Source organism: Chiloscyllium plagiosum, chromosome 27 (genome assembly GCF_004010195.1).
Source record: "Chiloscyllium plagiosum isolate BGI_BamShark_2017 chromosome 27, ASM401019v2, whole genome shotgun sequence".
In the NCBI taxonomy this organism is placed as follows: domain Eukaryota; kingdom Metazoa; phylum Chordata; class Chondrichthyes; order Orectolobiformes; family Hemiscylliidae; genus Chiloscyllium; species Chiloscyllium plagiosum.
This window is the reverse complement of record NC_057736.1, coordinates 15,892,113-15,916,347: the sequence shown is the minus strand read 5'-3', so window position 1 is coordinate 15,916,347 and position 24,235 is coordinate 15,892,113. Positions and strand designations below refer to the sequence as shown.

At 40.6% G+C, this 24,235-nt stretch overlaps 1 protein-coding gene across 3 annotated transcripts in view; it reads right to left on the bottom strand.

Moving 5' to 3' along the window:
* Window positions 1-8,706: 8,706 nt before the first annotated feature.
* LOC122563591 (PR domain zinc finger protein 1-like) overlaps window positions 8,707-24,235 on the bottom strand; it is a 60,697-nt gene continuing 45,168 nt past the window's right edge. For all 3 annotated transcript variants that reach the window (XM_043717516.1, XM_043717517.1, XM_043717518.1), the window contains 3 exons: window positions 17,300-18,363; window positions 14,802-14,930; window positions 8,707-13,963 (listed from right to left, as the gene is read on the bottom strand). In XM_043717516.1, the coding sequence (XP_043573451.1) occupies window positions 13,412-13,963; window positions 14,802-14,930; window positions 17,300-18,363 (1,745 nt within the window). In that variant the 3' untranslated portion in view covers window positions 8,707-13,411. The remainder of the gene's footprint in view (window positions 13,964-14,801; window positions 14,931-17,299; window positions 18,364-24,235) is intronic.

Below are 24,235 nucleotides of genomic sequence, written 5' to 3'. Positions count from 1 at the left end.
TGATTGTCCTATCGGAAGGATGTTGTGAAGCTTGAAAGGATTCAGAAAAGATTTACAAGGATATTGCCAGGGTTGGAGGACTTGAGCTGTAGGGAGAGGCTGAATAGGCTGGGGCTGTTTTCCCTGGAGCATTGAAGGCTGAGGGGTGACCTCACAGAGGTTTATAAAATCATGAGGGACATGGATAGGGTAAATAGACAAAGTCTTTTCCCTGGGGCAGGGGAGTCCAGATCTGGAGGGGATTCATTTAAGGTGAGAGAGGAAAGATATAAAAGGAACCTAAGGAGCAACTTTTTCATGCAGAGGGTGGTGCGTGTATGGAATGCCAGAGGTAGTGGTGGAAGACTGGTCCAGTTGCAACATTTAAGAGGCATTTGGATGGGTACATGAATAGGTAGGGTTTAGAGGGAACTGGGCCAAGTGCTGGCAAATGGGACTAGATTAAGTTTGGATATCTGGTCGGCATGGACGATTTGGACCAAAGGGTCTGCTCCTGTGCTGTACATCTCTCAGACTCTATGACTCTATGACTTTGTGAGGTAGCATTTAAACTTGTTATGACCAGCTTCTGAGTGGTTTTCCAATTTGTTATGTTAAACTGCTGATTGAGGAAGAATGAAGTGGACACACGCACGCACACACACACACATAAACACATGCACACAAACACACACACAAACACATGCACACAAACACATACACACATATACACACACATACACATGCACACAAAAACACACACATAGACACACATGCACCCAATTAATTTAGAACTGAGGATGCCTCTCTCCCAAACCCAAATGACCTTTTGTTGTAAAAGGAGTCATTTTTACCATGCTTTTTGGAATTAATGAAGATTTGAGTTTATTAACTACTAAATATGAAAAAATTAGTATCTCAACATCCATACAGATAAGAAAGAAGAAGTCAGTCCAAAAAGATAAAAGTAAGAAAAATAAGATGTAAGAAGAAAAATAAGAAACAAGAAATTATTGGTTGGCATTGATGTTGGCAGTTGAGCAGTTGATTTGAAGATTCTTTCTTATGAGGGTTGGCAGAAATGTTGTTGTTCTGATTCTTTTCAGCAATGCCTGCATTCCAGAATTCAGAGTCTTTAGCTTAGTTTAACGTTCAGTATGTAGGTGTTTCAAATGGTTGTTCTCAAAGCTTTAGCTGTCATGGTATTCTAGTCCATATGCCAGGACATCTGGCCAATGATGCACAGTAGTGTTAGAGTCAGTTTTTAACCCCTTCCTTTTACAGGCAGTTCCTGGGATGTGAATGAGTTCTATTCTACACTTTGTTCGCAAATCAATTTGTACACAAGTCGGAAAACACTGCAAGACAATATAAAGGTGCCATTCATAAGTACAGGAAGTGTTGGGTCTTCAAAGTTACGCCCCTGTATGAGATCGCATTTTAGAAGTACAAACGTTCGTAATCGGATGTGCAGAAATCGGGGACCCCTGTAATTTCCTGGAGGGTAAAACAAGTAAATATGCAAGAGGACACTTGCTGCTGAAAGGAGGATGACCTCCTTTGGTCATCTCTTTTCATTAAGTCTATCTCTGTATTTATCCTTGACACTTTACAGCTGTGACATTGCATGGCCGTCATGGCATGAGGACATACTCAAAACCATAGATTTTCTTCCAATAACAATCCACTTTTTTTAAAAAGATGCATATTTTGAAATAAAAGTAAAAAAAGTTCATAAATACTTTGGGGTTATGATTTTTCATTTTGGCACTTTAAATGGAATGTTATCCACAGACTAGCAAGCTGACATGCAGGGAGGCAGGATTTTATTACTTACAGGAAAGGTGGGAATTACAAGGGAGAAAAAGGCAAGCTTTATTTATCTGAGACCTTGTATTTCTATCATCTGTAAATTCATTTCCTTCAGGCTGACGATTTAACATTGTAGAGAGATGATTTAATTTCCTTTCTAGCCAACTTGCTCGCTTGCATGTTTGTTTGTCACCTCAGGCCAAGTGTGCAGGTCTCCATATGGAGTTATTAATAACTTGATATTTCTCACCTAGTTGACGATTGTCATCTTGCTTTAAGGCTGCAAATGTAATTCTGCTCACAAGTCTAAGAAGAGCATATCACATTCTCTGGGCAAAGTGTTTCATATTCAATTCAGGTTTGGACACTATTGTTTTGCAGGCAACCAGTTTCTGCACAGGAAGACCCAAATGAGTGGTCATCTGACTTTAATGGAATATAATTCAGGAAGTAACAGGGATCCTTTGGCTTGTTCCCTCCTGATTGTTAAATATCAAGGCTGTGTTTCTGGATGGTGAAGTGCGTAAGCTGATTTCCAGCATTATAAATCTAGTTGCTGCTCATTTGATGGTGCTCGTCAGAAAACTTGACGACATAAAGTCAAGTGTGAGCATTGCAACACTTGCCACCCACAACTGAGATGCTATCAGCAACAAAGCCAATAAGGTTTAAGTTTCACACTCTTAGAAGGCATGGTGCAGAAGATGCAACCAGCTCTCTGTCCCCCTTGCCTCTGATTTTACAGAGCTCGTGGTTAGTGACAGCTTTCACAAAACCTTGCTATATGTGTGAAATCATCACAAACTAAGACAATGAAAGGCTTTTCATTCCCTGTTGGATTTCTGGCGCGCACTCTCCCAGTTCTGTGCCTTTCTCTTTGGAGACATTGTGTTGTTGAGTTGACAGGAACAGCATTGTAACTGGATTGGTTAAACTCTCACAGTCCAATAGTACAGAATCGAAACTCATACATTCCTTAAAATGTGGAAACAGGCCATTGGGCCATTAAGTCAACACCGATCCTGCAAAGAGCATCCCACCCAAACCCACCCCAAATTTCCCAATAACCCACATTTCCCCACATATCCCACTAATCCACCTAAGCTAAACACCTTTGGATACTATGGGCAATTTAGCATGACTTAACCTATACATCTTTGGACTGTAAGAGGAAACTGGAGCACCAGGAGGAAAGCCACACAGACACGGGGAGAATGTGCAAACTCCACACAGACAGTCGCCCGAAGCTGGAATCAAACCCAGGTTCCTGTTGCCGTGAGGCAGCAGTGCAAACCACTGAACTACCATGCCAACTGTTGCGGGGGAGGAGTTGGACTTGACTAATTGTGTTTAGCCTAACCTTCCCTTTTCTTATACTAACCAGGTCCCTCAGGGAGAGGAACTGGAGCACAGAGTCCATCAATTGATTGAAACGGGCCTACTGGATCACCATTAAATGTAATAATTTTACTTGTTTGCCTCCAGAATCAATTGGGACACAATGAAAGCAAAGAAAAATATCAGTAATACTCTATTTGCCATTGAACATAAATGACCATTTGTTCATTGTCACTGTATCAAAATCCCTAATAGCTCCCTCTAGAGGAGTAGCTGTGCCATATAAACTGCAGGAGCTCAAGAAAGTTCCCACCACCTTCTTAACACCTATTACTATGGCATTAAATACTAGCATCATCAGCAATATTGAAATCCTGCGAAATCATTTTTAAAAAGTTGACACCTTGGAGGTAATGTTAAGTCCTAGCTGTGTTAGTGTGCTGCAGTTTGTTTCCCCCCACATTCCTAACTGCTGTATGGCCACAGTGTAAAGAGAGAAAAAGTTATTTCCATTGTTCAGTATATTGACAATAACCAGATGGCATTAAAATTAACAATTTAAAGGAATAAAACAAAAACTTATATTTATGTAGCACTTTCACAATCAATGGATACCTCACAGTATTTTATAGTCAATGAAGTGCACTGTTATATAGGAAAGACAGCTTCTGTACAGCAAATTCACACAAATGGCAATATAATAGTAACCAGATCATCTCTGTTTCATAATGGTGGTTGGGGAAATATGTACAGGTCTCTATGCTCTTCGAACTGGTTCATGGGAGGTTTGTGTCCACCCAAACAGTCAGATGGGACTTAGTTTAACATTCCATCGAAATGTCACCCTTTTGATAGTGCAGCACTCCTTCTATTCTGCACGAGACAGCCAACTTCGTATATTATGTTCAAGTTGTAGAGAATTTAGGAGAATCTAATTCACACAGAAATTATTAGGAAGTGGAATCTCTTATATGGTGGAGACATAAAACCGTTTTAGATAGATAATTTAAAAAAAAGAAGAGGAAAGGGATTGAAACAGTGTTAAGATCTTAAGCCATGGGGTGAATCAGCGTGAGGGTGATGGGCTGAGTGAAGGATCATCTTGAGCTATAAAATATTCCAGGAAAAAAAAGGGAAGAAGTTGGAGGGAAGGTAGTTGGACCATCTCCCATTGAGAACAATCCAAGTAACACAAATTTCAATTGAGGTTCAAATATGGGATGCTGTGGAGTTGGGATACAGCAATTTGGAGGAGGGGCATTTATTTTGCTATATAACATACCCATCCATCATCCTTTCTTACTGATGTCTCTGTGCTGTGGTAGCTGGTACAGATACCGAACACTTCCTGCTGCACACTTAACTTTCATTAGCTGTTAGCTTTGTGGCTGTGAAAACAAAATTCAACTTCAAACAGCTTTAGCACATTGCCTGTGGCAGTGGCTTCGAGATATTAAAAGGAAATGTGTTGAGGGCTGGGTGGCCCAGAGAGCTAAGTGGTTAGAAGATTCACTTTATGTCCTGTGGTTCACTGGCCGGGTTCAATCATCTGATATATCAATTGTCCCTGCTGCACCCACACAGATTTTCATGGGCCTGTGGGGCTGGATTAGAACGGGAAGCATTTCATTCCCTACAGACAGCTGTAGGGATGCAGTCAATATACATGCAAATCATTGGAAACCTGATTGTTTACTAGGCTGGTAGAGTCGCAGTGTTAGAGTGCTGAGCTTTGAATGTCTGAATCACTTGTGCTTGTTGCTGACCTTTCTCATCTCAGCTTAAATCATGACAACATTATGGAGGTTAAAAAAAAAGGCCAGCAACCTTGTCTTAGATCAGTGAGAAGAGAGCTCAGTTAATTTGAATAAATTCAAACTCCAATTATATAAGTAATTTCATATAAGCAAGAAACTCACCGAAGGGTCTGTTCCCATGCTGTACATTTCAATTACCCTATGACTCTAATGCAACATCCCAAAAACATGGTTGTGTTTTGCCTCTGCCAGCACTGAACACAATGGACAGCCTTGTGCTGCCACGGCAGAAGTTACTGATGAATAAGAGTGGTCTCCAGAATGTTGGCCCCACTCTGAGCCCTGGTCAATAGGTCTTTCCCTTGAGGATAAGGCAGTGACAACAAGAAATTTGACCAAAACAGAACCAACAAGAATTGCATTAACAACAACAAGTATGACAGCAACCGTACCAGCAACAACAGTAGCATCATCAACAGAAATTGCAGTGCCAACAACTGTAGAGGAAGCTTTATTCTAGATTTAACCAGTATCTGATTTTTGTCGGACAGTACAGAAGGAATTTTACCCTGTATTCAAATGCTGTACATGCCCTGAGAGTGTTTATTGGGGCAGTGTAGAGGCAGTGCTACTGGTTGGAGTATCCAACGAGCACTCTTGATGAGTCGATGCAGAAGGAGCATTAGCTTGAACCCAAACCACACTGTACCAGCCTGAGGAGTTTTGGTGGGGCAGTGTCTCGGGTGATTTACCTTGAAGCTCACCTGTAATATGAGATAAAGTCTCCACAGTGCTACCAGACCACAGGGCTAGTCTCTCATCAGAGAGAAAGAGAGAGAGAGAGAGAGAGAGAGAACTGGTGGCGGTTTAATCTGAAGGGCACCATACTTCAGGTGAGAGGAGAATGGAAAAGGGAAGTTCTTCTGGGTAATCCCAAGTAGTGCAGAAGTTGAACCCATTCTGACACCATCACTCTACATAGCCAACTGAGCTAACTGTCTCCTGCCGTACCAACGCTGAGAGTGTTAGATTGGGTAATATAGTGGGAGCTGAAAATGTGTTGCTGGAAAAGCGCAGCAGGTCAGGCAGCATCCAAGGAGCAGGAGAATCGATGTTTCGGGCATGAGCCCTTCTTCAGAAATCCTGAAGAAGGGCTCATGCCCGAAATGTCGATTCTCCTGCTCCTTGGATGCTGCCTGACCTGCTGTGCTTTTCCAGCAACACATTTTCAGCTCTGATCTCCAGCATCTGCAGTCCTCACTTTCTCCTAATATAGTGGGAGCTTTACCCTGAATCTAACCCATACAATATCTCTACCCTGACAGTGTTAAATGGGCATTACCATGCATCTGACCAATAAGACCACTTTTGGAGTACTGCGTACAGTTCTGGTCACCCTATTACAGGAAGGACATTATTAAACTGGAAAGGGTGCAAAACAAATTTACAAGGATGTTACTGAGACTGGAGGTGTAGTTATAAGGAGAGGCTGGGTAGGCTGAGACCCTTTTTCCCCTGGTGTGTCGGAGGCTAAGGGGTGAACTTATAGAGAATTATAAAATCATGAGGGGTATAGATAAGGTGAATAGCCAAGGTCTTTTCCCGGCATAGGGGAATCCAAAACAGGTTTAAGCTGAGAGGAAAAATATCTAAAATAGACCTCAGGGGCAACTTTCTCACACAGAGGATGGTGCGTATATGGAACAGTATACCAGAGGAATTGATGGAGGAAGTACAACATCTAAAAGAGATTTGGACAGGTCCATGAAAGGGAACGGTTTAGAAAGACGTGGGACGCACAGGAAAATGGGATTAGTTCAGTTTAGGAAAACCAGTCGGAATGGACAAGTTGGACCAAAGGAGCTGTTTCTGTGCTGAATGAATCTATGATTCTACCCTGAGTTGTGTATCACTCCTGTCATTCAAAGTTGTATAATTCATCAGGTGGTCTTACTCCAGCACTTCCCAAACTTTTTTCTCTTTGATTCCATTTCAGGGCTTGAAAATTGTCATGACCTCATGGTAGGAACTGGAGAAATGAGAACATGAGGTGGTTCATCCATTGCTTCTTCTGAGCTTGTGACCCTAAGACATCAGCACATGACTTCTCATGGGGTCCTGACCCCTGCTGTGAGAAACCCCTACCCTTTCGAATACAGTTTCAGGAAAATTGATATTTCAAACCACACTCTCACTACTTTGTGAACCAAAAGTATAATGTTCAGAGGTTAACTTATTTTGATTGTCCAAGTTTTCATTTCAAAACCTAACTGTTCCATATTGTGCGATGACAGACGTAGATGACTTGATGATGGCATTGAGTACTGGATCAATTTACCAGGATTAGAGGCTGAACCTGCAAACTCAGCAACTCAATCTATTTTTGACTTTTAACCCATGACATGGCTTTGATGTCACCAGAATAATCTAGTTCCTGTTTATTGACAAATGGTGGGGGAAGAGAAACAGGAAATCAGCACTGTATCTCACAACAGACAACTAATGTTAGTGAGAGGCCTCAAGAGCATGGATATCAAATTATACACATTTCAACACTAAACCAGAGCAGAAATGGAGACAAACAGCACAGAGACTGGGATAAAAACTAGAATCAGGATAGAAATAGGGATTCGGATAGCGACAGAAACTGGGATTAAAACAGGGATAGGATACAAAGAATGGGCTAATGATAGGGATTGAGATAGATTGTGGATGCGATAGAAACAGGGATTGGGATGGAAACAAGGATTAGTTTTGAGAAGGGACTGTGAATGAGAGAAGGATTGGGATCTCGACAGAAAGAGAAGAGGTTTAAGTAGAGGCAGATTTCACAACATGTGGGAAGTTAAAAGTCCAAAAACTGACATCACACTGGGATCCTGACAGCTGCACTGGTTTTCCCGAGAGCAGGTAAATATGAAAAGCCTAGTGGATCTGGGGGAAACCAATTCAGGCAACTGAGCCTCTTTTTACCCTTGCCTTTTCACCCAGTTTGTCTATTTGTAAATAATACCCAATAAAACCTAATGGATGGATTTCAATAAAACCTGATGCTCCCATTGGGTAACACCCAGAGGTTACTTTTGGCTAAGTACAGATCTAGACGTTAAAAGGATTTATTCACATTGGGCAACTGGTCTTTTTTAAATGAGTTGTTTTAGAATGTGATGGACTATCTCAGCTGCATCAATGAAATTTGTTACAGCCGTGAAACATGAACAGAGTATTAGAGCAGGTTGTTAGATGTGGAATGGACTGAAACCTCCTTGGTGAATTGAAATCGCTTAATGAAAAGTCTACTTGCTTTGTGCAATGTGCAGTGAGAGTTGAAGTTGTGCGTTACACAGAGCTCTCTTCACCCACTTCACCCACCAATCTGTTCTTTCACAGCCTCGTGAATGAATTCCATGCTGTGTCTGCATCAGAGATCATGAGCATTTTTTCTGAAGGCTCCTCAGGGCTCTGTTAGTTTTATTTCCAGGGGTACCTTTTGATTTTTGGGGCTATTTTTCAATGCTACTTAACTAATTTGTTTGATAATAGACTCACACAGTAACAATACCTTCTCCATCTGAGGTAGACAAAGACTCATGTTGATGTATTATCCAAATGAGGGCAACTCCACCAATGTAGCGGACATAAAGATCCCCTGGCATTATTTGAATAGAAACCGAGATCCCCCTAATGTCATGGCTATCACTTATCCCACAGGAGCAGTCATTTTCTGACCCTGACTGTGGAATCAGGACTTGAAGGAGGGGGAAGGAAATTTTGTGAAAGCAAAGCAAGAATAAAGACAAAAAAAGTCATGTCATGGAGATATAGAAATGAACATGTTTAATTTAAGTCACAGCTACATAAGAAATTTAACATAAATAAAGTGTAAACCACACGTAAACATAACTTTACAAAAGGTCTTTCTGTACAAAACACTTCAGTTGATACACAAAGTATGTGAGGTTGCAAAAAAGAACTACTCTGTAACTTTGGTGCAAATCTGTATGTCAATCTGTCCCTATGATATTTTTGACCTGCTGTTTGATTCAAGTTAAAGGAAGTCAAACATCTCAACGAAGAACAGCCTGATTTCCATCTGTTGACCCCAGATACTTATCCAACAACATTTGGTTTTCTTGAAAGGAAGAGATAGAAGTGCAGTCACTCAGGGTAAACTTCCTTAATGTCTTTGGGCAGGAATTTGTTGATCAATTATTTTTAGATTTGTCACTGCTGTCCATATCCATGCTGATAATTGTAATTTTCTGTGGGGGAGTCTTAAATGTCCTTTAATCTAGAATGAAAACGCCACTATTAATGTTTCTGCTGATGTATTATTGACTCTTTATAACTGCAAGTACGCTAATTGGGTACATAGATCATAGAGAAGACGTTACCACCAGAACTACTGTCATCAATACCTTACATATCCGATTATGTCTGTTGTTGCAATATTTAGTGGTAATCCAAATAGCAGTGAAATGTAATTTCTAAACATTTGACCACAAGCTAAAACTTTGTACGGAAGAGACTTTATAATTGTTCATGCTTCTAATCATGAGGCCTTTTAAACTTATTTGGGACTGACTAAAAATTAAACTGGTTTATGATGTAAAGGGATCCACAATTGATTGCCTGACACGGGTTGAATATTACCATTGGATAGTTCTCTGCAAAAACAATGTGGATTTTTTGCCTTGTTGCTCTGATCATGATTCTGGTCCCCTGGGCTAGCTTGGTTAGGTTCTTTACTCACTTTAAGCCAATAATTTCTTGAGTGATTGGACAATGCTATATAAGGAATTAAAGATATTTTATCTTTTAAAAGTTTGGTTTGTGACTGAATCTATCAAAGATGCTGTGAAAATAATTACAGAGCGCTTGCCTGCAAGGGAAGCTGTGCATGAAGAGGAAGCAGTTACAGGAAATACTCCCCAAAGCAGACAGCAGATCGTTCTGACATCCCCTCAGCTTCTGTCCCAATTGTACTTGTGCAAAGGGAGCCGCTGGCTGCTGTGGAACATCAATCAGCAGATGATAACAGTAGGGTAGGCTTGGGCCTGCTCATATCAAACAAAATCATCTCCTTACTGTGGTTGGATGTCTCTTTAAAGATAAAAGGTAAAATCACTATAGACCCACTCTCTCATTAGAGAGTGATAACTCACGATGAGCTTAACCTGAGGGTCATCACTTTTCAGGTGAGGGGGGTGTTTGAGAAGACAGACCTTCATTGTAACCTCAGCTGGTGGAGGAATAACCCACATTGTTAACATCATCTGCATAACAAACCAGCCAATCAGCCAACTGAGCTAACCAACTTCCAACTTCTTAAAGATAACAGCTAACTCTAATAATATAAATTGGCACTGAGCCCTATGAAAATTGGTAGCCCTCAGCTAGTTCTGTGAGAACACTGAAGAAATAAAGATAAAGGTGGAGGTAGATACTGATCAATCTGTTTAATCAGACAAATTTTTCTTTAAATCTTAAACCTGAGTCACATTTCGTCAAGGAAAAGCTGGAGAGCATTAATCGTTGTTATTAATTTGGTGTGTACGTGTGCACGCGTGGCCTACTCCTGTTCCTTTATCACGCGTACTCTGCGTGGAATAGCTGTAATCAAAGGTGCGGCACTTCACAAAATAGGCTTTTTAGACCATTGTACTATTTCGTCAAAATAATCCAATTGTTCACCCCTAACAATCTGAAGATATTTGAACCAAAGCCCCTATATTAAGATTCTATAAGATCCCTGATCTTTGCTCACTGAACCCAGAGCTGAATGGTTTGGAATCCCATACTGCAAAGGTCCAATGGCACTTTGTAAATATACAGTATGTTCTGTGTAAACCCATGTGGCAGCATATTTCACAGTGTAATGGATCTTTGACCAAGAGTCAAGGAGGGTCATGAAGTATTTAAGTGAATTCACTGCACCTCTAGTAAACAAATGCATCAAAAAGGAATGCTTCAAGTGGACCCAGTTCAAGAAAAGTACTACTTTGGTTTACATATTGCCAGGGCTTTCATTTTGTCACAGAAACCACTGAAGCCATGGCTCTTTCAGAATTATGGATGCCACCCAACAAATCTTGTGGAACCATAGGATTCAGAGGAGCCATGGACATTACTTTTAAAACCTTGAGTAGTCATGAATACCACATGTTGACTACTCTTAAATGGAAAAAAAATTACAGTACGCTTTTTAACCAGAGTAGACATATGGCCAATAGTAATCACTGATGCTATGCATAACAGGAAAATCTATAAAAGTAAAGCCAGAAGATGTCTATGTTTTCTCTACCTTTAGGGAATCAAAGATGAATTCAGGCACAACTATTCAATTATAATGTCAATTGGATTTGATTTTCCCCCCGTATATGTGCAATAGCACTCCACATAGGCGACATCGGTGGTTTCCATGGCAATATCACTCAAAAATATTGAAATCTTTTCCAGTGTAAAAGACAAAATATAAATTCATGCTCTCAAAGCAAACAGTAAACTGAGAAATGAAATCTCTCCATCAGACTACCACAGTCAGGTTGAAAGCACAGCATATGACTATTTGATTTTTCTGTGAAGTATAGAAATTTTCTACATTTTTATTTACAAAAGCTAACTTCTAATTATCAAAAGTAGCAATTTTTTTTACAGTCTTTATTTTCAAAAAGGATTTTGCCCTGAGCAACCTTTACTAGTTACCTACTCACAATAATTAGCAACATGTTTGAAGATGAACGCTCTACTTAACCATTCTAGGACTTGCTTAAATCACATTATTGCCAAGTCTTAGCCTCAAAGGTCTGTCTTTTTGGTACATGTACACTCATGTAAAAAATAATGTATGTATTTTTAGTCTTGTTGCTTCTGAATCTATTTTGACTTTACATCATTCAGCCAACTATAAAGTACTCCAGAAAAATAGAGGAACTTTTGTTTCAGCAGATTTTGGCTTTAAGAGGGTGGATGTTATGTCAACCTCTGCCCCTTCTATCTGATACCCACTCAATTTGAGCAAAGTTAGCTCCAACACTAATGCAAAGCTCACAGCATTCTGTGTAAAAACACAGGCTGTGCCCCATAATATGCCCTGCTTTTAACAGCAATCTTATAAAGGTAAGGAATGCAATTCATTTTATTTTTCTAGTTTTAACAGTGACTGGCAGCTTACAGGTGCATAATGAGATGAAGCTCTGTCTCACACCCAGCCCATGTAAAGGCAGAGGAGTGCATCATATAATGGTGGGAGCAGAGCACTAGAAGATCAAAAGGGACATAAAGGTTTAGAGTTGGAGTAATTTTGTGTTTCTATTGGTACGGACGTTTGTTTTGAAGATATTGTTAGAAGCCTGAATCATTCATTGCAGAATGGTCAGAATGTGAATGAATGAGCTGAATAGGAGGCAATTAACAAGAAAAAACACAAACAAGAAACTAATCCCCTGTGCAAGTATTGGAGGATAAAGGATTTACTATCAAAAAATTTTCCTCTTCCAACATCAATCTATCCTCACTACTTTCTACACACATCACACCCTATGAATTCTCCAGTCCAAAACCAAAGAGAAATTTCTTGATATTTGGTAGAAAAGGAATTATATAACAAAATTACTCTTTTTGAACTTCACCCTCACTACCAAAACAGCAAGAGTTCAATTGTTGAGACTGCATGCAATTTGCTGGCTGAATTCAGAAGGATCCAATCACTTCCATTCATAGAACCTTTGATCCTCTCAGCCCATGCAAGCTTGGCCAATAACACTGTTACACCTGATTGTCACTACGTTATCTCACACAAACATTAGACGGAGAGTAATCAGGACCGTTGGATAAACTCAATGACAGGTAGGGATATCAAGGCCTGAAAGACAATTTGTTCTTCTGATGCCAATTTTTCACATTGAATTTTGAAATAATTCAATTTTCTCATCAATATTATCACAGATATCAATCAAATATCCCACGTTTTAGTCACTGTGAACTTTATTTAAAATAAAAACAATGCTTTGTCTCTTAATAAATAAGATATAGACCTTAGAAGAATAAACTCATATCTGATTGTCTCTTAACTGATAAAAATATATACCATTTTTGTTGCATAAATATATCTAACACACCCTGAGAAAGCATTGAAAGCACAAAAATTACAGCAGACGCTGAATCTATGTGTCACCCAGACCCAGTAAGGGCCGCATGTTTGGGCATTTTGTTTTTGGTCTGACTGAATCAATAGGAACTCACAAGGACAAGAGAGTGGATTCTCAATTTACCAGGTCCTATGACAATTCAACTGAAACAAACACACATGCACATAGATACATATAAAACAGAGTCAGATAATTACTATTATTACTGGAAGTACTTAAATCACATAAAACAAGGCGGGGATTCAATTTTCTCACTGCCATGAATTTTCCTTCTAAGTTTCCCAAAACAGTCAGCTATGTCACATGAGCCCCAGTGGTTAACCCCGTTTGCTGAAGAATTCATCAAATTAGTCCTGGCACATAACTAATGTGCAATTATAAACTGGCTTCTTGTTTGACCCTGACAGGTGGTTGAGGTGGAGAAATATGATGGTATAACATTAGATTTTTGGTCCTTTCATGGAAACCAATGGATGGAGGGCTGTCTCCAATGCTCTTGTGACATGTTGTTTTGAATGGCTCCTCTTTGTGGCCCTTCTCTAGGCCAGTGGCTAGAAGCTGCTCAGTTACCACTTCCATCTCTGCTACCGTGGCACTCTCTTCCAATCTTTCTGCATGCTCGCTCATGTCAAAGTTATCAATCACATTGTCAATCCTGAGGAGTTCCTCCTTGGACAAGCTGCTCACTGAGGCCAGGGGACAATTGCCTTTCAGGTGGATTTTCAGGCTGCACTGGTGGATGTAGCTCTTGGAGCAGAAGTGGCACTTGTGTTGCCGTTCCTTGTTGTGCAGGCGTCTGTGCAGCTTGAGGTGAACAAACTGGGTGAATTTTGCTGAACACTGCTTGCACTGATAGGGTTTTTCCCCAGAGTGGAGACGGAGGTGAGTCTTCAGGTTACTGGTGCTACTGAAACGTTTGTGACAAACCTAGTACAGGGCAAGATGGAAAAGACAGTCAGGCCAACTGGACCAGAACAGACACGATAAACAAAACAAAGGAGTCAGACAATTCATTTCTTAAATTATCACATTCAGTGATTATTCTTGACTCTTAAAATAATAATCAAGAGGTTTATTATGTGTAAAATCCTGAGATAACATCCTGCGTTATCCCTTCCCCTCAACAACCACCTCAGTTGACAAAGAAGGAGATAAACAGACGAACATCAGACAAAGTTGAGCAACCCAAAGCTGCTCCATTCCCACAGACTGTGATAGGTCAAAAATAGAGGGGCGAAGATTTTAATGTTAAGTATTTTGTGTTCAACTCCTGTTTCAAGTTTCATGGTATTAATGTCCTACATTTTATGGACATTTATATTCTTACTTTTCTACCCTCTTCTGAAGCCACGGATCTGTGTTGTGTTTGTGAGATCCCCAGACACTAGCGATGTTCTGGCAATTCATTTAAATGAGAACTCTGACAATGTGGTGTAGAATCTGGTATGTGCTCAGGTGTACAATGGGCATAACAAAGGCATAATATTGACAATTTAGCAATGCAGGTGGTCTGGGGCCAACATCAGACACTGCTAAGTTTGTCCAGGCCATTTGATTACATGGCTAAACACTGCTCTATGCCCTGGACAAATTCCTTCAGTTGTCCCCCCACTCCCCCCACCAAGTGTCCGGACAAGGTTTAGCAATGGAGTGTATCACAGTTGTGCTCAGCTGTCACTTTGCTCTCAGCAGTCAGAACTATGGTCTCATTAATTCTTAATCATTGAAAATTCCATTGCTTGAATCACCAACTATTTGTTCTTACCTGGCACTGGTGAGGCTTTTCTCCGGTGTGCACCAGGTAATGCTTCTGGAGATGAGCCAGCTGCGTAAACGTCTTATTGCAGGTGTGGCATGAGAAAGGTCTCTCTCCACTGTGGACCCTCAGGTGGACCTGCAAGAAACCGTCATGACTGAGTCCCATAGTCCATCAAAATTGCATCAGGGATGAGGTAGTCATCACCTTTATGAGACAGTGATTCATTCTTTCACAGTTTGCATACTGTCACAGGCTAAAGTCTTAATGCCATCATAGCTCCTCACCAAAAAAATGCTATTTGGCAAATGTCACTTGAAGAAAGACCGAGTTTGAATTTATTTAGCTCCTTTCAAATCCTCAGGACATTCCCAAGTGCTTTAGAGCCAATAAAGTACTTCATTGTCAAATGAAAGAAACGCAACAGCTAGTAAGTGATGTTGCCTGAGAGACAAAGATTGTCCAGGACCGTGAGAAGAATTTATCACCTTGCTTTAATGTGGTTCTATGGGATCTTTTACATCCCCACTGAGAGTACAGACAGCTAACACCTGTGTGACACCTCCGACACAGCGGCACTCCCTTGCTTTGTTTTGTTGTAGTTTCAATCCTTCCACGATGAAATTATTTAATCAATGTACCTCTGACCCATAAGCAGAGTCCATGTGAGTCACTATGCAGGCTGAGATGAATTATAATAAACACTTGAACTTCAGGCCATTTCAGTTGTATCATCTTTAAGTTGAGATGTAAGGAGTGTGCCTTCTGCTTGACTATATATCAGATTATTCAAGACTTACTGTGTCAGGAATACTTTGCCAAGCAATAATACTTTAAAAAGACACAGCAACATGTTTCAAGTTCATCTGCAGGATGTGGGCATTGTTGCCAAAGCCAGCATTACTGCAAATTTCTAGTTCCAATTAGGCCATCTCAGAGGGTAGTCAAAGATCATTCTCGAGATTAATTGTTTCAGTGACAGAACCATTGTCCAGATGAAGTGCAGTTGCTGCTTTCTGTTGAACCCAATCAGTTCACTGCACTGGGGACAGTTTCATGTACAATTGTGACATTTCACAGACTCATAAGTCACAGATATAAGAGATTTAGCACATGAGTTTTAAAACAGAATTATATCAGATCTGAAACACTAACTCTTTTTTTTCACTCCATAGATGATGCCTGACCTGCTCAGGTTATCCAGCATTTTCTACTTTCCTTTCAGATTTTCAGCATCTGCAGTATTTTGCTTTTAATTGGTTTGGCTCATTATCTCTGTGCGTTGAAAGAGCTAGTCAAATAAGTATTTTCCCCATAGCCCTGTAATTATTTTCCCCTTCAATTATATTTGGGCAATAAGCAAATAATGCAGATGTAAACCATGGTATTGCACATTGTAACAAATCACAAGCCGGGACAGACAGACAGGCAGTTTCAGGTGAATATTAATCTCAATCTCTCATTACTGAACCATTATCAGCGAATATTTAGACTGGTGAGACAGACAGGTTGCAGAGACAAAAGTATCACAGAAAATCTGAGCACAGCCCTAATCCTGAGCACAAGGATTGTGAATGTTTCAATGAAACATGGTTTGTGCTTACAGATATGGACAAGGGTGGTGGGAATTAAGTGAGAATCCCTACAGTGTGGAAACAGGCCCTTCGGCCCAACAAGTCCACACCGACCCTCCGAAGAATATTCCACCCGGACCCATTCCCTTATTACCCTACATTTACCCCAACTACTAACCTAACCCATACACCCCTGAACACTTTGGGCAATTTAGCATGGACAATTCTCCTAACCTGTACATCTTTGGATTGTGGGAGAAAACTGGAGCACCCGGAAGAAACCTACTCAGACACTGGGAGAATGTGCAAACTCCACACAGACAGTCGCCCGAGGCTGGCGCTGAGAGACAGCAGTGCTAACCACTGAGCCACCGCACCACCCCCTGATTTGGTTAAAGAAACAGGCCATCAACCAACATCACCAACAGGTGTTTGCCAAATCAGTTTTTGTTCAAGGTTTTCAAAGAACAAAGTTTCATTTTCATCTTCAAAGTGAAGTGTTACCATGAAAACTGCATTGACTATGAACACGGGATTAATCTAAACATCGAGTAACCCCAGCAGTGTATGAGTCTGAGTATTTTGTAACTCAGAGCATTACATTACTTCCCAATGTCATATTACTCCCAATGCTGATTTACTCCACTAATTGTGAAGCAAAACAATAGATCCTAATTTGCTGGCTGCAACAATTTTTCTCAAATATTAGTCATTTATCTTTGGACTATATTGAAACACTTTTTACGGATTTAATTTTTCTCAGGAGAGGGAAGGAGCAAGTAATACACTTCAAAGGAGTTACATAGTCCTAGCTAATCCTACCAGTGCTAACACGGAAGGAACAAACTGAAGGTTCACTACTGCTAACTCCTAAGAGAAGTCAGAGCTTGAGATCACTGTCTCTTTTGCAAATACATTGCAAAGAACACTTACTTTTAGGTTTGAGAGCTGGCCGAAGGTCTTTGAACACACATTGCACTCATACTTGATCTTTCCATTCTGTTTCTTCAGTGGGTATGGAAGTGATTTATAACCAGGGGAATCTGCCAGAGAAATCTTTGGTTTGCTCAGATTTATCGCTTCCTCACTTGCCGGAGCCCAGGAGGTAGCCTTTAGATGTACCTGCTCAGACATTATTGAGGAACCGGGTGGTGGTGAATGATCAAGAAAAGTTTCCTTCAGGCCCGTTGCTGGACCTGTAGGTGAGAAAGCACTGGTCGGAGCAGGGATAAGGAGGCGCCTTGGCTGCTCAGGAACATGAAGCCTTTGGCCTTCTTCATTTGACAGTGTGATGGGCAAAACAGGCTGGCTCATCATGGGATGAGGCAGATAGTCTCTGCTCACAAAATTGCCACAGACTGGGGCCATCCTGCTAAAGAGGCTAAGATTGTTCACATTGTTCAAGGTGCTTGGACTGTTCAGCGTGTGAATACTGTTGAAAGTAGGTGAATAGTTGGGCAATATTAATCTAGGGTAGTGAGGAGACAGAGTGCTATATGGATACATATACTGATGCTGGATGTGACTTGGAGGAGAGTACATCGGGTAAGAGACCAGGCCTTCAGCATGGCTGTGACATCCATTTAAATGGAGAGAGAGTTCTTTCTGAGATGAGGTAGTTGAATTGAGAGACAAAATCTGAGGGTACTGTTCAACAACAGGACTTTTTGATCTTTGGTTTGGACTGATTCTGGAAAAAGGGCTGGTTCTCTCCAATGGCTTTTCTTTGTCATTAACATCATTTATCTTCGAGCTATTTTCTTCTGGTTGATGTCTGGTCTCTACACCTGGATAAAGCTTTTTACTGAAATCCACAATTTGGTCATCTGGAGTGATGGGTGGTGTATCTCTGTCAATTATCTCCACATCCATCTTTTCTTCCTCATTCTTTGTGTCATTAGCATACTGTTTTTGGCCTTCGTGTACGTCTTCTCGGTTCTGAGGTAGCTGGCCAGTGAATTCAGACACCAGATCCTTGTATCCCTTGAGATTATGTTCTAGAAAGAAAATCCATATGGTTAATCTTGGGAAGAGTGAGCAGAATTATTACTGACAGGGGAAGGGAGATGGGAAGAAACAGAAAGATCACAGTGGATGGTACACCAAAGGTGAAATCGGACATTGAGGAGAGAAGTTGCTCAAGAAGTTGTAATTAAGTGAAATCATGTGAATGTTCTAAAAGACACGCATGTTTCAGTTGTAACTCCCTCACCTGTGTCAGTAGGTTCTGGCTTCAAATTCTACTCCAAAGACTCGAACCCATAGTTTAGGGCAATGCTTTACCATAGTTATAAGGGAATGCTGCACTGTCATAGGTGAGAACTGTCAGATCAGATGATAAACAAAGGGCCTGACTGCTTTCCCAGCTGGACTTAAAAGACTCCTTGGCTTTACTGAAAGAGGAACAGAAGTGTTCTCCCTCGAGTCCCAACCAAACATTCATCCCCTCAACCAGTATCAGAACAAATAATCTGATCATTGTCACATTGTTACTGGTAGGATCTTGCTGTGCATAAATAAATGACTGCACCTGCTACGAGGAAAGCCGACTGCACTTTCAGAGGACAGTAAAATAATCTGAGATGTTTGCAGAGCAAAGTTGAAGTATTTAACAAGTTGTGGTTATTTTCAACCTTGATGTGGTCCTGCATTGTAGAACTTACAGTATGTTTTGATATTATTTCCAGTGATTAGAGAGCAAAATTGGCGGCGAAAAATCAGAAACTCGTGGTTTCAATGCAAACACACGAGGGAAATAGTTTTTTAAAATATTATCCTATGTCATTAAAAACTCGTCTTTGCACAAATGAGCTTGATGGGAACAATTTCTCTTCCATTTAATATGTTTTGCCATCCTAGTTCATATGATATTACTCTTGCTGCTGGGGCTGGAGGTTCAAACTCCAATCCCCAGTTATGTTAGTACTGAGGTTGACAGGGCTAAGTGAGTTGGAATATCTTTCCAAAACTTAATGTCTAGAATCACAGATGAATGACAAAATCAGAAGCACATCTAGAAATCAGCTCATCAGGTGGGGTGCAGTGGGATCGGGGAAGGCCATTAGGAATTCAAAGATCTTCAGTCACTTCACCCAGAAAGTGAAATTTGACCAAACACCTCGAGTCACATGTAGACAAGATGGTTAAGATGGTATTCAGCATGGTTGCCTTTGAGTATAGGAGTTGGGACATCATGTTGAGGTTGTACAGGATGTTGATGACGCATCTTCTGGAGTACTGTGTGCAGTTCTGGTCACCCTGCTATAGGAAGGATGTTATTAAGCTGTAGAAGGTTCAGAAAAGATTTACCAGGATGCTGCCAGGAATGGAGGGTTTGAGTTATAAGGAGAGGCTGGGACTCTTTTTACTGGAGCATAGGAGGTTGAGGGGTGACCTTATAAAGGTTTATAACATCATGAGGGGTATTGATTAGATGAATGGCAAGTGCCTTTTCCCTAGGATTGCGCATTTCAAAACTAGAGGAAATATTTTTAAAGTGCAAGGCGAAAGGTTTAAAAAAGACATGGGGGCAACTTTTTTTTTTACACAGAGACGGTTCCTGTGTTGAATGAACTTCCAGAGGAAGTGGTGGATGTGGGTATAGTTACAACATTTGGATAAGTACATGAATAAGAAATGTTTGGAGGGATATGGGCCAAACACAGGAGGGGAGACTAGTTTAGTTTGGGATAATAACCGGCATGGACTGGTTGGGCCAAACAGTCTGCTTCTGAGCTAAAAGCCTCTGGGCTATGACTCTAAAAGCATTTCTGCTTGTTACTGCTGCTTTGCACCAAAGAGAGAGATTAACCGCACTTTGATCTGTGACCAAAGATGAGCCTCCAGATAGGAGACATGTTGAGGCAAAGACAGTGAACCAGAGCTTCCTCTTTCACTGGCCAAATCATTTCTGAAGAGCTTCAAGTGGGTGGGGTCTTGGTGTAGGGGGCTGACTAACTGGAGAGATCACAGTCATTCTGAATTTTGCTGAATCATATATTGCAACTGCGTGGAATTCAGTGACTGAAGGCAGTGAGCTGATGCCTTAAAAAAACACTGACACAGACAGTTTTAACACAGAAACAAGAGAGAAGTGAGAAAGCAACCAATTATACTGAGTCATTAAATCTCAATCCCCCGCACTCTCAACCGACAGTGTGACAGCTACAACTTTTATTCAGTTTAAAAAATTTGGTGTGTACAAGTTCAGTGAAATAATTTAAACATGGAGTTGATCTACCTCAAATAATTATCAGATGAATTAGAACAACCTCTATTATCCCACTGCCTGCACTAAATTAACCTATATGGCCATGTCCCAGTATATTGCTTCCAAATCTGTGCAACAGTATCAGTGCAAAATTCCTCTGCAGGATTGAATGGGCCACGTGAGTGGAGGTTCTTGAATCTAAATCCTTTGTAATATTTAAGCAAGCCAGTGCCTATGTCTGAATCAGCTGAGTTTCTACACGCTGCCCTGGCAGGATATTCATTCTTTCCGAAGTTTGAAAAACCAGGAATGATGTAGCTGTGTGGACTAATGGAAGAGCATGACTGTTGTCACCCATTGTAGATGGTGACCTTATTAATGGGATCATTGAGAATAGGAGTATAGCAATCTGCAAAGCTGAGTTTATGGAGAATGATGGGATCATACAGCAAATGGAGCTATTCAGTTCTTTGTGCCTGTGGAACTATCCAGTTAGACCCAGTCCCTCAGACATTTCTCTAGGACTTTGATACTTTCTCTCCTTCAAGTATTTATGCATTTTCCATTTCTAAAAGATATTTGATGTGTTTTCACTACCCTTTCAGGCAGTGCCTCTTAAGTCAAAGAGCGTGGTGTTGGAAAAGCACAGCCAGTCAGGCAGCATCTAAGGAGCTTGGCAAATGGTGGAATTTAAACTAACTTCTCCCAAAGATAGTGTTATGGCAATTGCATTGGACTAGTAACCCAGAGAACATGGGTTCAAATCCCTCCTTGGCAGATGATGGAATTTAATTAGGTTCCTTGGGGGCTGCCTGACCGGCTTTTCCAGCACCACACTCTTCGAATCTGATATCTGGTATCTGCAGTCCTCACTTTCTCCTAGTGCAGCTTAACTCACTGCCTGACAGGGATAAAATCACTCATTTGCTCCCTTTTATTCTTTTGCCACAATGATCTTAAATCTGTGTCCTGTAATGATTGAATTTTCTGTCAGTGGAAACTACTTGTTATTTACTCGATCAAAAACCTTTCAGCATTTCAGTATCAGAAACGTCAGTCAGTGAGACTGTTGCTGTATAATGAAATAGGTTTCTAGCTGTTTGGGTAACCTTTCCATTACTACACTGCTTTTTCTTTTACACACAATTCATTTTTCCACGAAAGCTTCTTGATTGTGGATAAGCAACCACTGATACCTCAGTGAGACTCTGATCCTCTGCACAGAACACTGCATCAACCCTACAGCAGAGCCTTTGAATAACAATGGGATGAAGTGCCTGTGTCTTAATCAGCTGAGTTTCTACACGCTGCCCTGGCACGATATTCATTCTTTCCGAAGTTTGAAAAACCAGGAATGATGTAAGCAGATCAGTCATTACAAAGGCAATCAACTCTGGGCTGAAGTTCAGTTGAGATTGGAATGCCACATAACCACAGCTGTAGTTCCAAAAACATTCCTTCAGCACTGGAGAGACCGCAGTATGTTTAAAAAATCTATCACACCCACTCATAGATTATACAACTGTGTATCCTAATTTGACCCGAGTTCCATTCATTTACTTCCACATGTTTCCCACATGACTTCCCATCCAGAAATGCTTCAATATGAAAATTCTCCTCCTAATCTTCAAAACCTTCAATGACCTTCCTCTCTCCCTGCATCAGGAACCTTCTCCAGTGCTATGATTCCACCAATTTGCAAATAGCTAATTTTCATCACTCCACTACTGGTGCCTGTACCTTCAGCTGCCTTGGTCCTCAGATGTGGAGTCCTCTTCCAAAGCTTTTCTACCTCTCCACTGCATTTAAGGTGCTCCTTGAAACCTACCTCCTTGACCAAACTTTTTGTCACCTGTTCTATTATTTCCTTGTGTGGTTCAAATGTCAGACCTCATCAGAACATAGCCCGAAGAAGAACATTCAGATGATCTACTACATTAAAGATGCTGTATAAATAGATATTGCTGCGTCAGTCAATGTGCGGGATTATTTTCAACTTGCCATGTTCACCTTAAACATGAGTCACTGTTTTCTCAAAGTGAGAGTCAATTTTGTATGCTCTTTGCTATTTTTGAACTCTCAGTAGCTGCCTGCTGTTTCAGAATTAATTAATTTCTATCTTGTTTTACGAAGATAATGTCGAAGGTAATGTTTTTATTGAAAACAAATTAAACAAAATATGAAATGAAACAGGCATGTGTAATTTTAATGCTTGGCATCAAATCTGACTCAGATTCCTGAATTAAACTTCTCCTGTCTGATGTCTATAAGGATTCTATAAAATATTTTGGACGAAACATTAAATAAAGGCCCCATGTGCCAGCCCAGATGGACATAAAATATGCTCTCTTTCAAACAGCAGTTGGCAGGGTCCCTCTAGTTACAGGGTAACATTTACACGTCGAACAACATGACAAAAAAACAGGTTCTCTGAACATTTACTTTAGTGCTGCTGTAGCACCTTGCCGTGCATAGGTTGATCTCAGCATTTCCTACAATGGGTGTCCACACTTCAGAAATACTTCATTTGCTCTAAAATGCTTTTAATGTCCTGAGGCAGTGAAAAGTGCTCCATTCATGCAAGTTTTTTGCATGATGAGTTGAGGGTGGAATGGGAGCAGGCAGTGACTAGCAGTTCTAAATAAGAACTCGCATGTTGCATAAAAGTGACCATGAATTGAGAACCTCTTCTAGTGATCACATTGGTATAATTGGTGGAGGAACTGAAGAAATTTTATGCCGATGTAGTTTGGCACAGTGCTCAGTCACACAGATTGGGGAAGAGGAATGAATTTAAAATTTGGCTCTTTTTTTCTTCAGAAAAAGGTAACTCACTTTGGCACACCTCTGCCCTGTGTTAATATCTGAACAACAGTCGTCACAAACAGTTTAATCAACTGACACCAACTCCAGAAACACAAGCCCACATGCAACAGAGGTCATCCTGGGTTCAGGCCTTTCGAGCCAACCTTAGCACTGATTTCCCTCATTGAGATATTCTGCCGTTAAATAACTGAAGGCGATATTTGAGTCAATTAAAACCTCAAATTGTTTTTGGATTCTGCAGTGATGTGGACTGACTAGCTGACATTCAGTGCTGCTTTCTGTTTCACTTTGAATGTAGTGAAACTGGGGACAGCGGCAGGAGGCTATATTACTGGAAAGGATCAATACTGCACTAAAAACACTGTATTTTGAGATTCACCTCCTCGGAATATGAACAGAGTCCCCTTTTTCTTCCAGAACTTTGTTTATTTATCCTCTCCTTTGATTGGAATTGAATGTTACTAAAGTAAAGGATACAAGAATATATTGGTACAAGTGCACATGTGCACTGAAGTATAGGTGCATTCAACATTTCATTCAATTGAATATCATTGTCGTGTGAGTCTGGACAACAACTAGATTTACATAGCAACTTAAAGCAAAACATCCAAAAAAGCTTCAGATTTTAGTTATCAACCATAATTGATATTGAGCCACATAAGCAGACATTGAAAGAAGATACCAAAATTGGTTAATCAAGTATATACTAAGAATTGTCTTAAGGGATGAGGGTAAGGATACAGAAAGGGTGGGGAGGAAATTTCAGGCAACTAAGGGTCAGGCAACTAAAAGCACAACCACCAACGGTGGAGTGAAGGATGCAGAAGACCCAA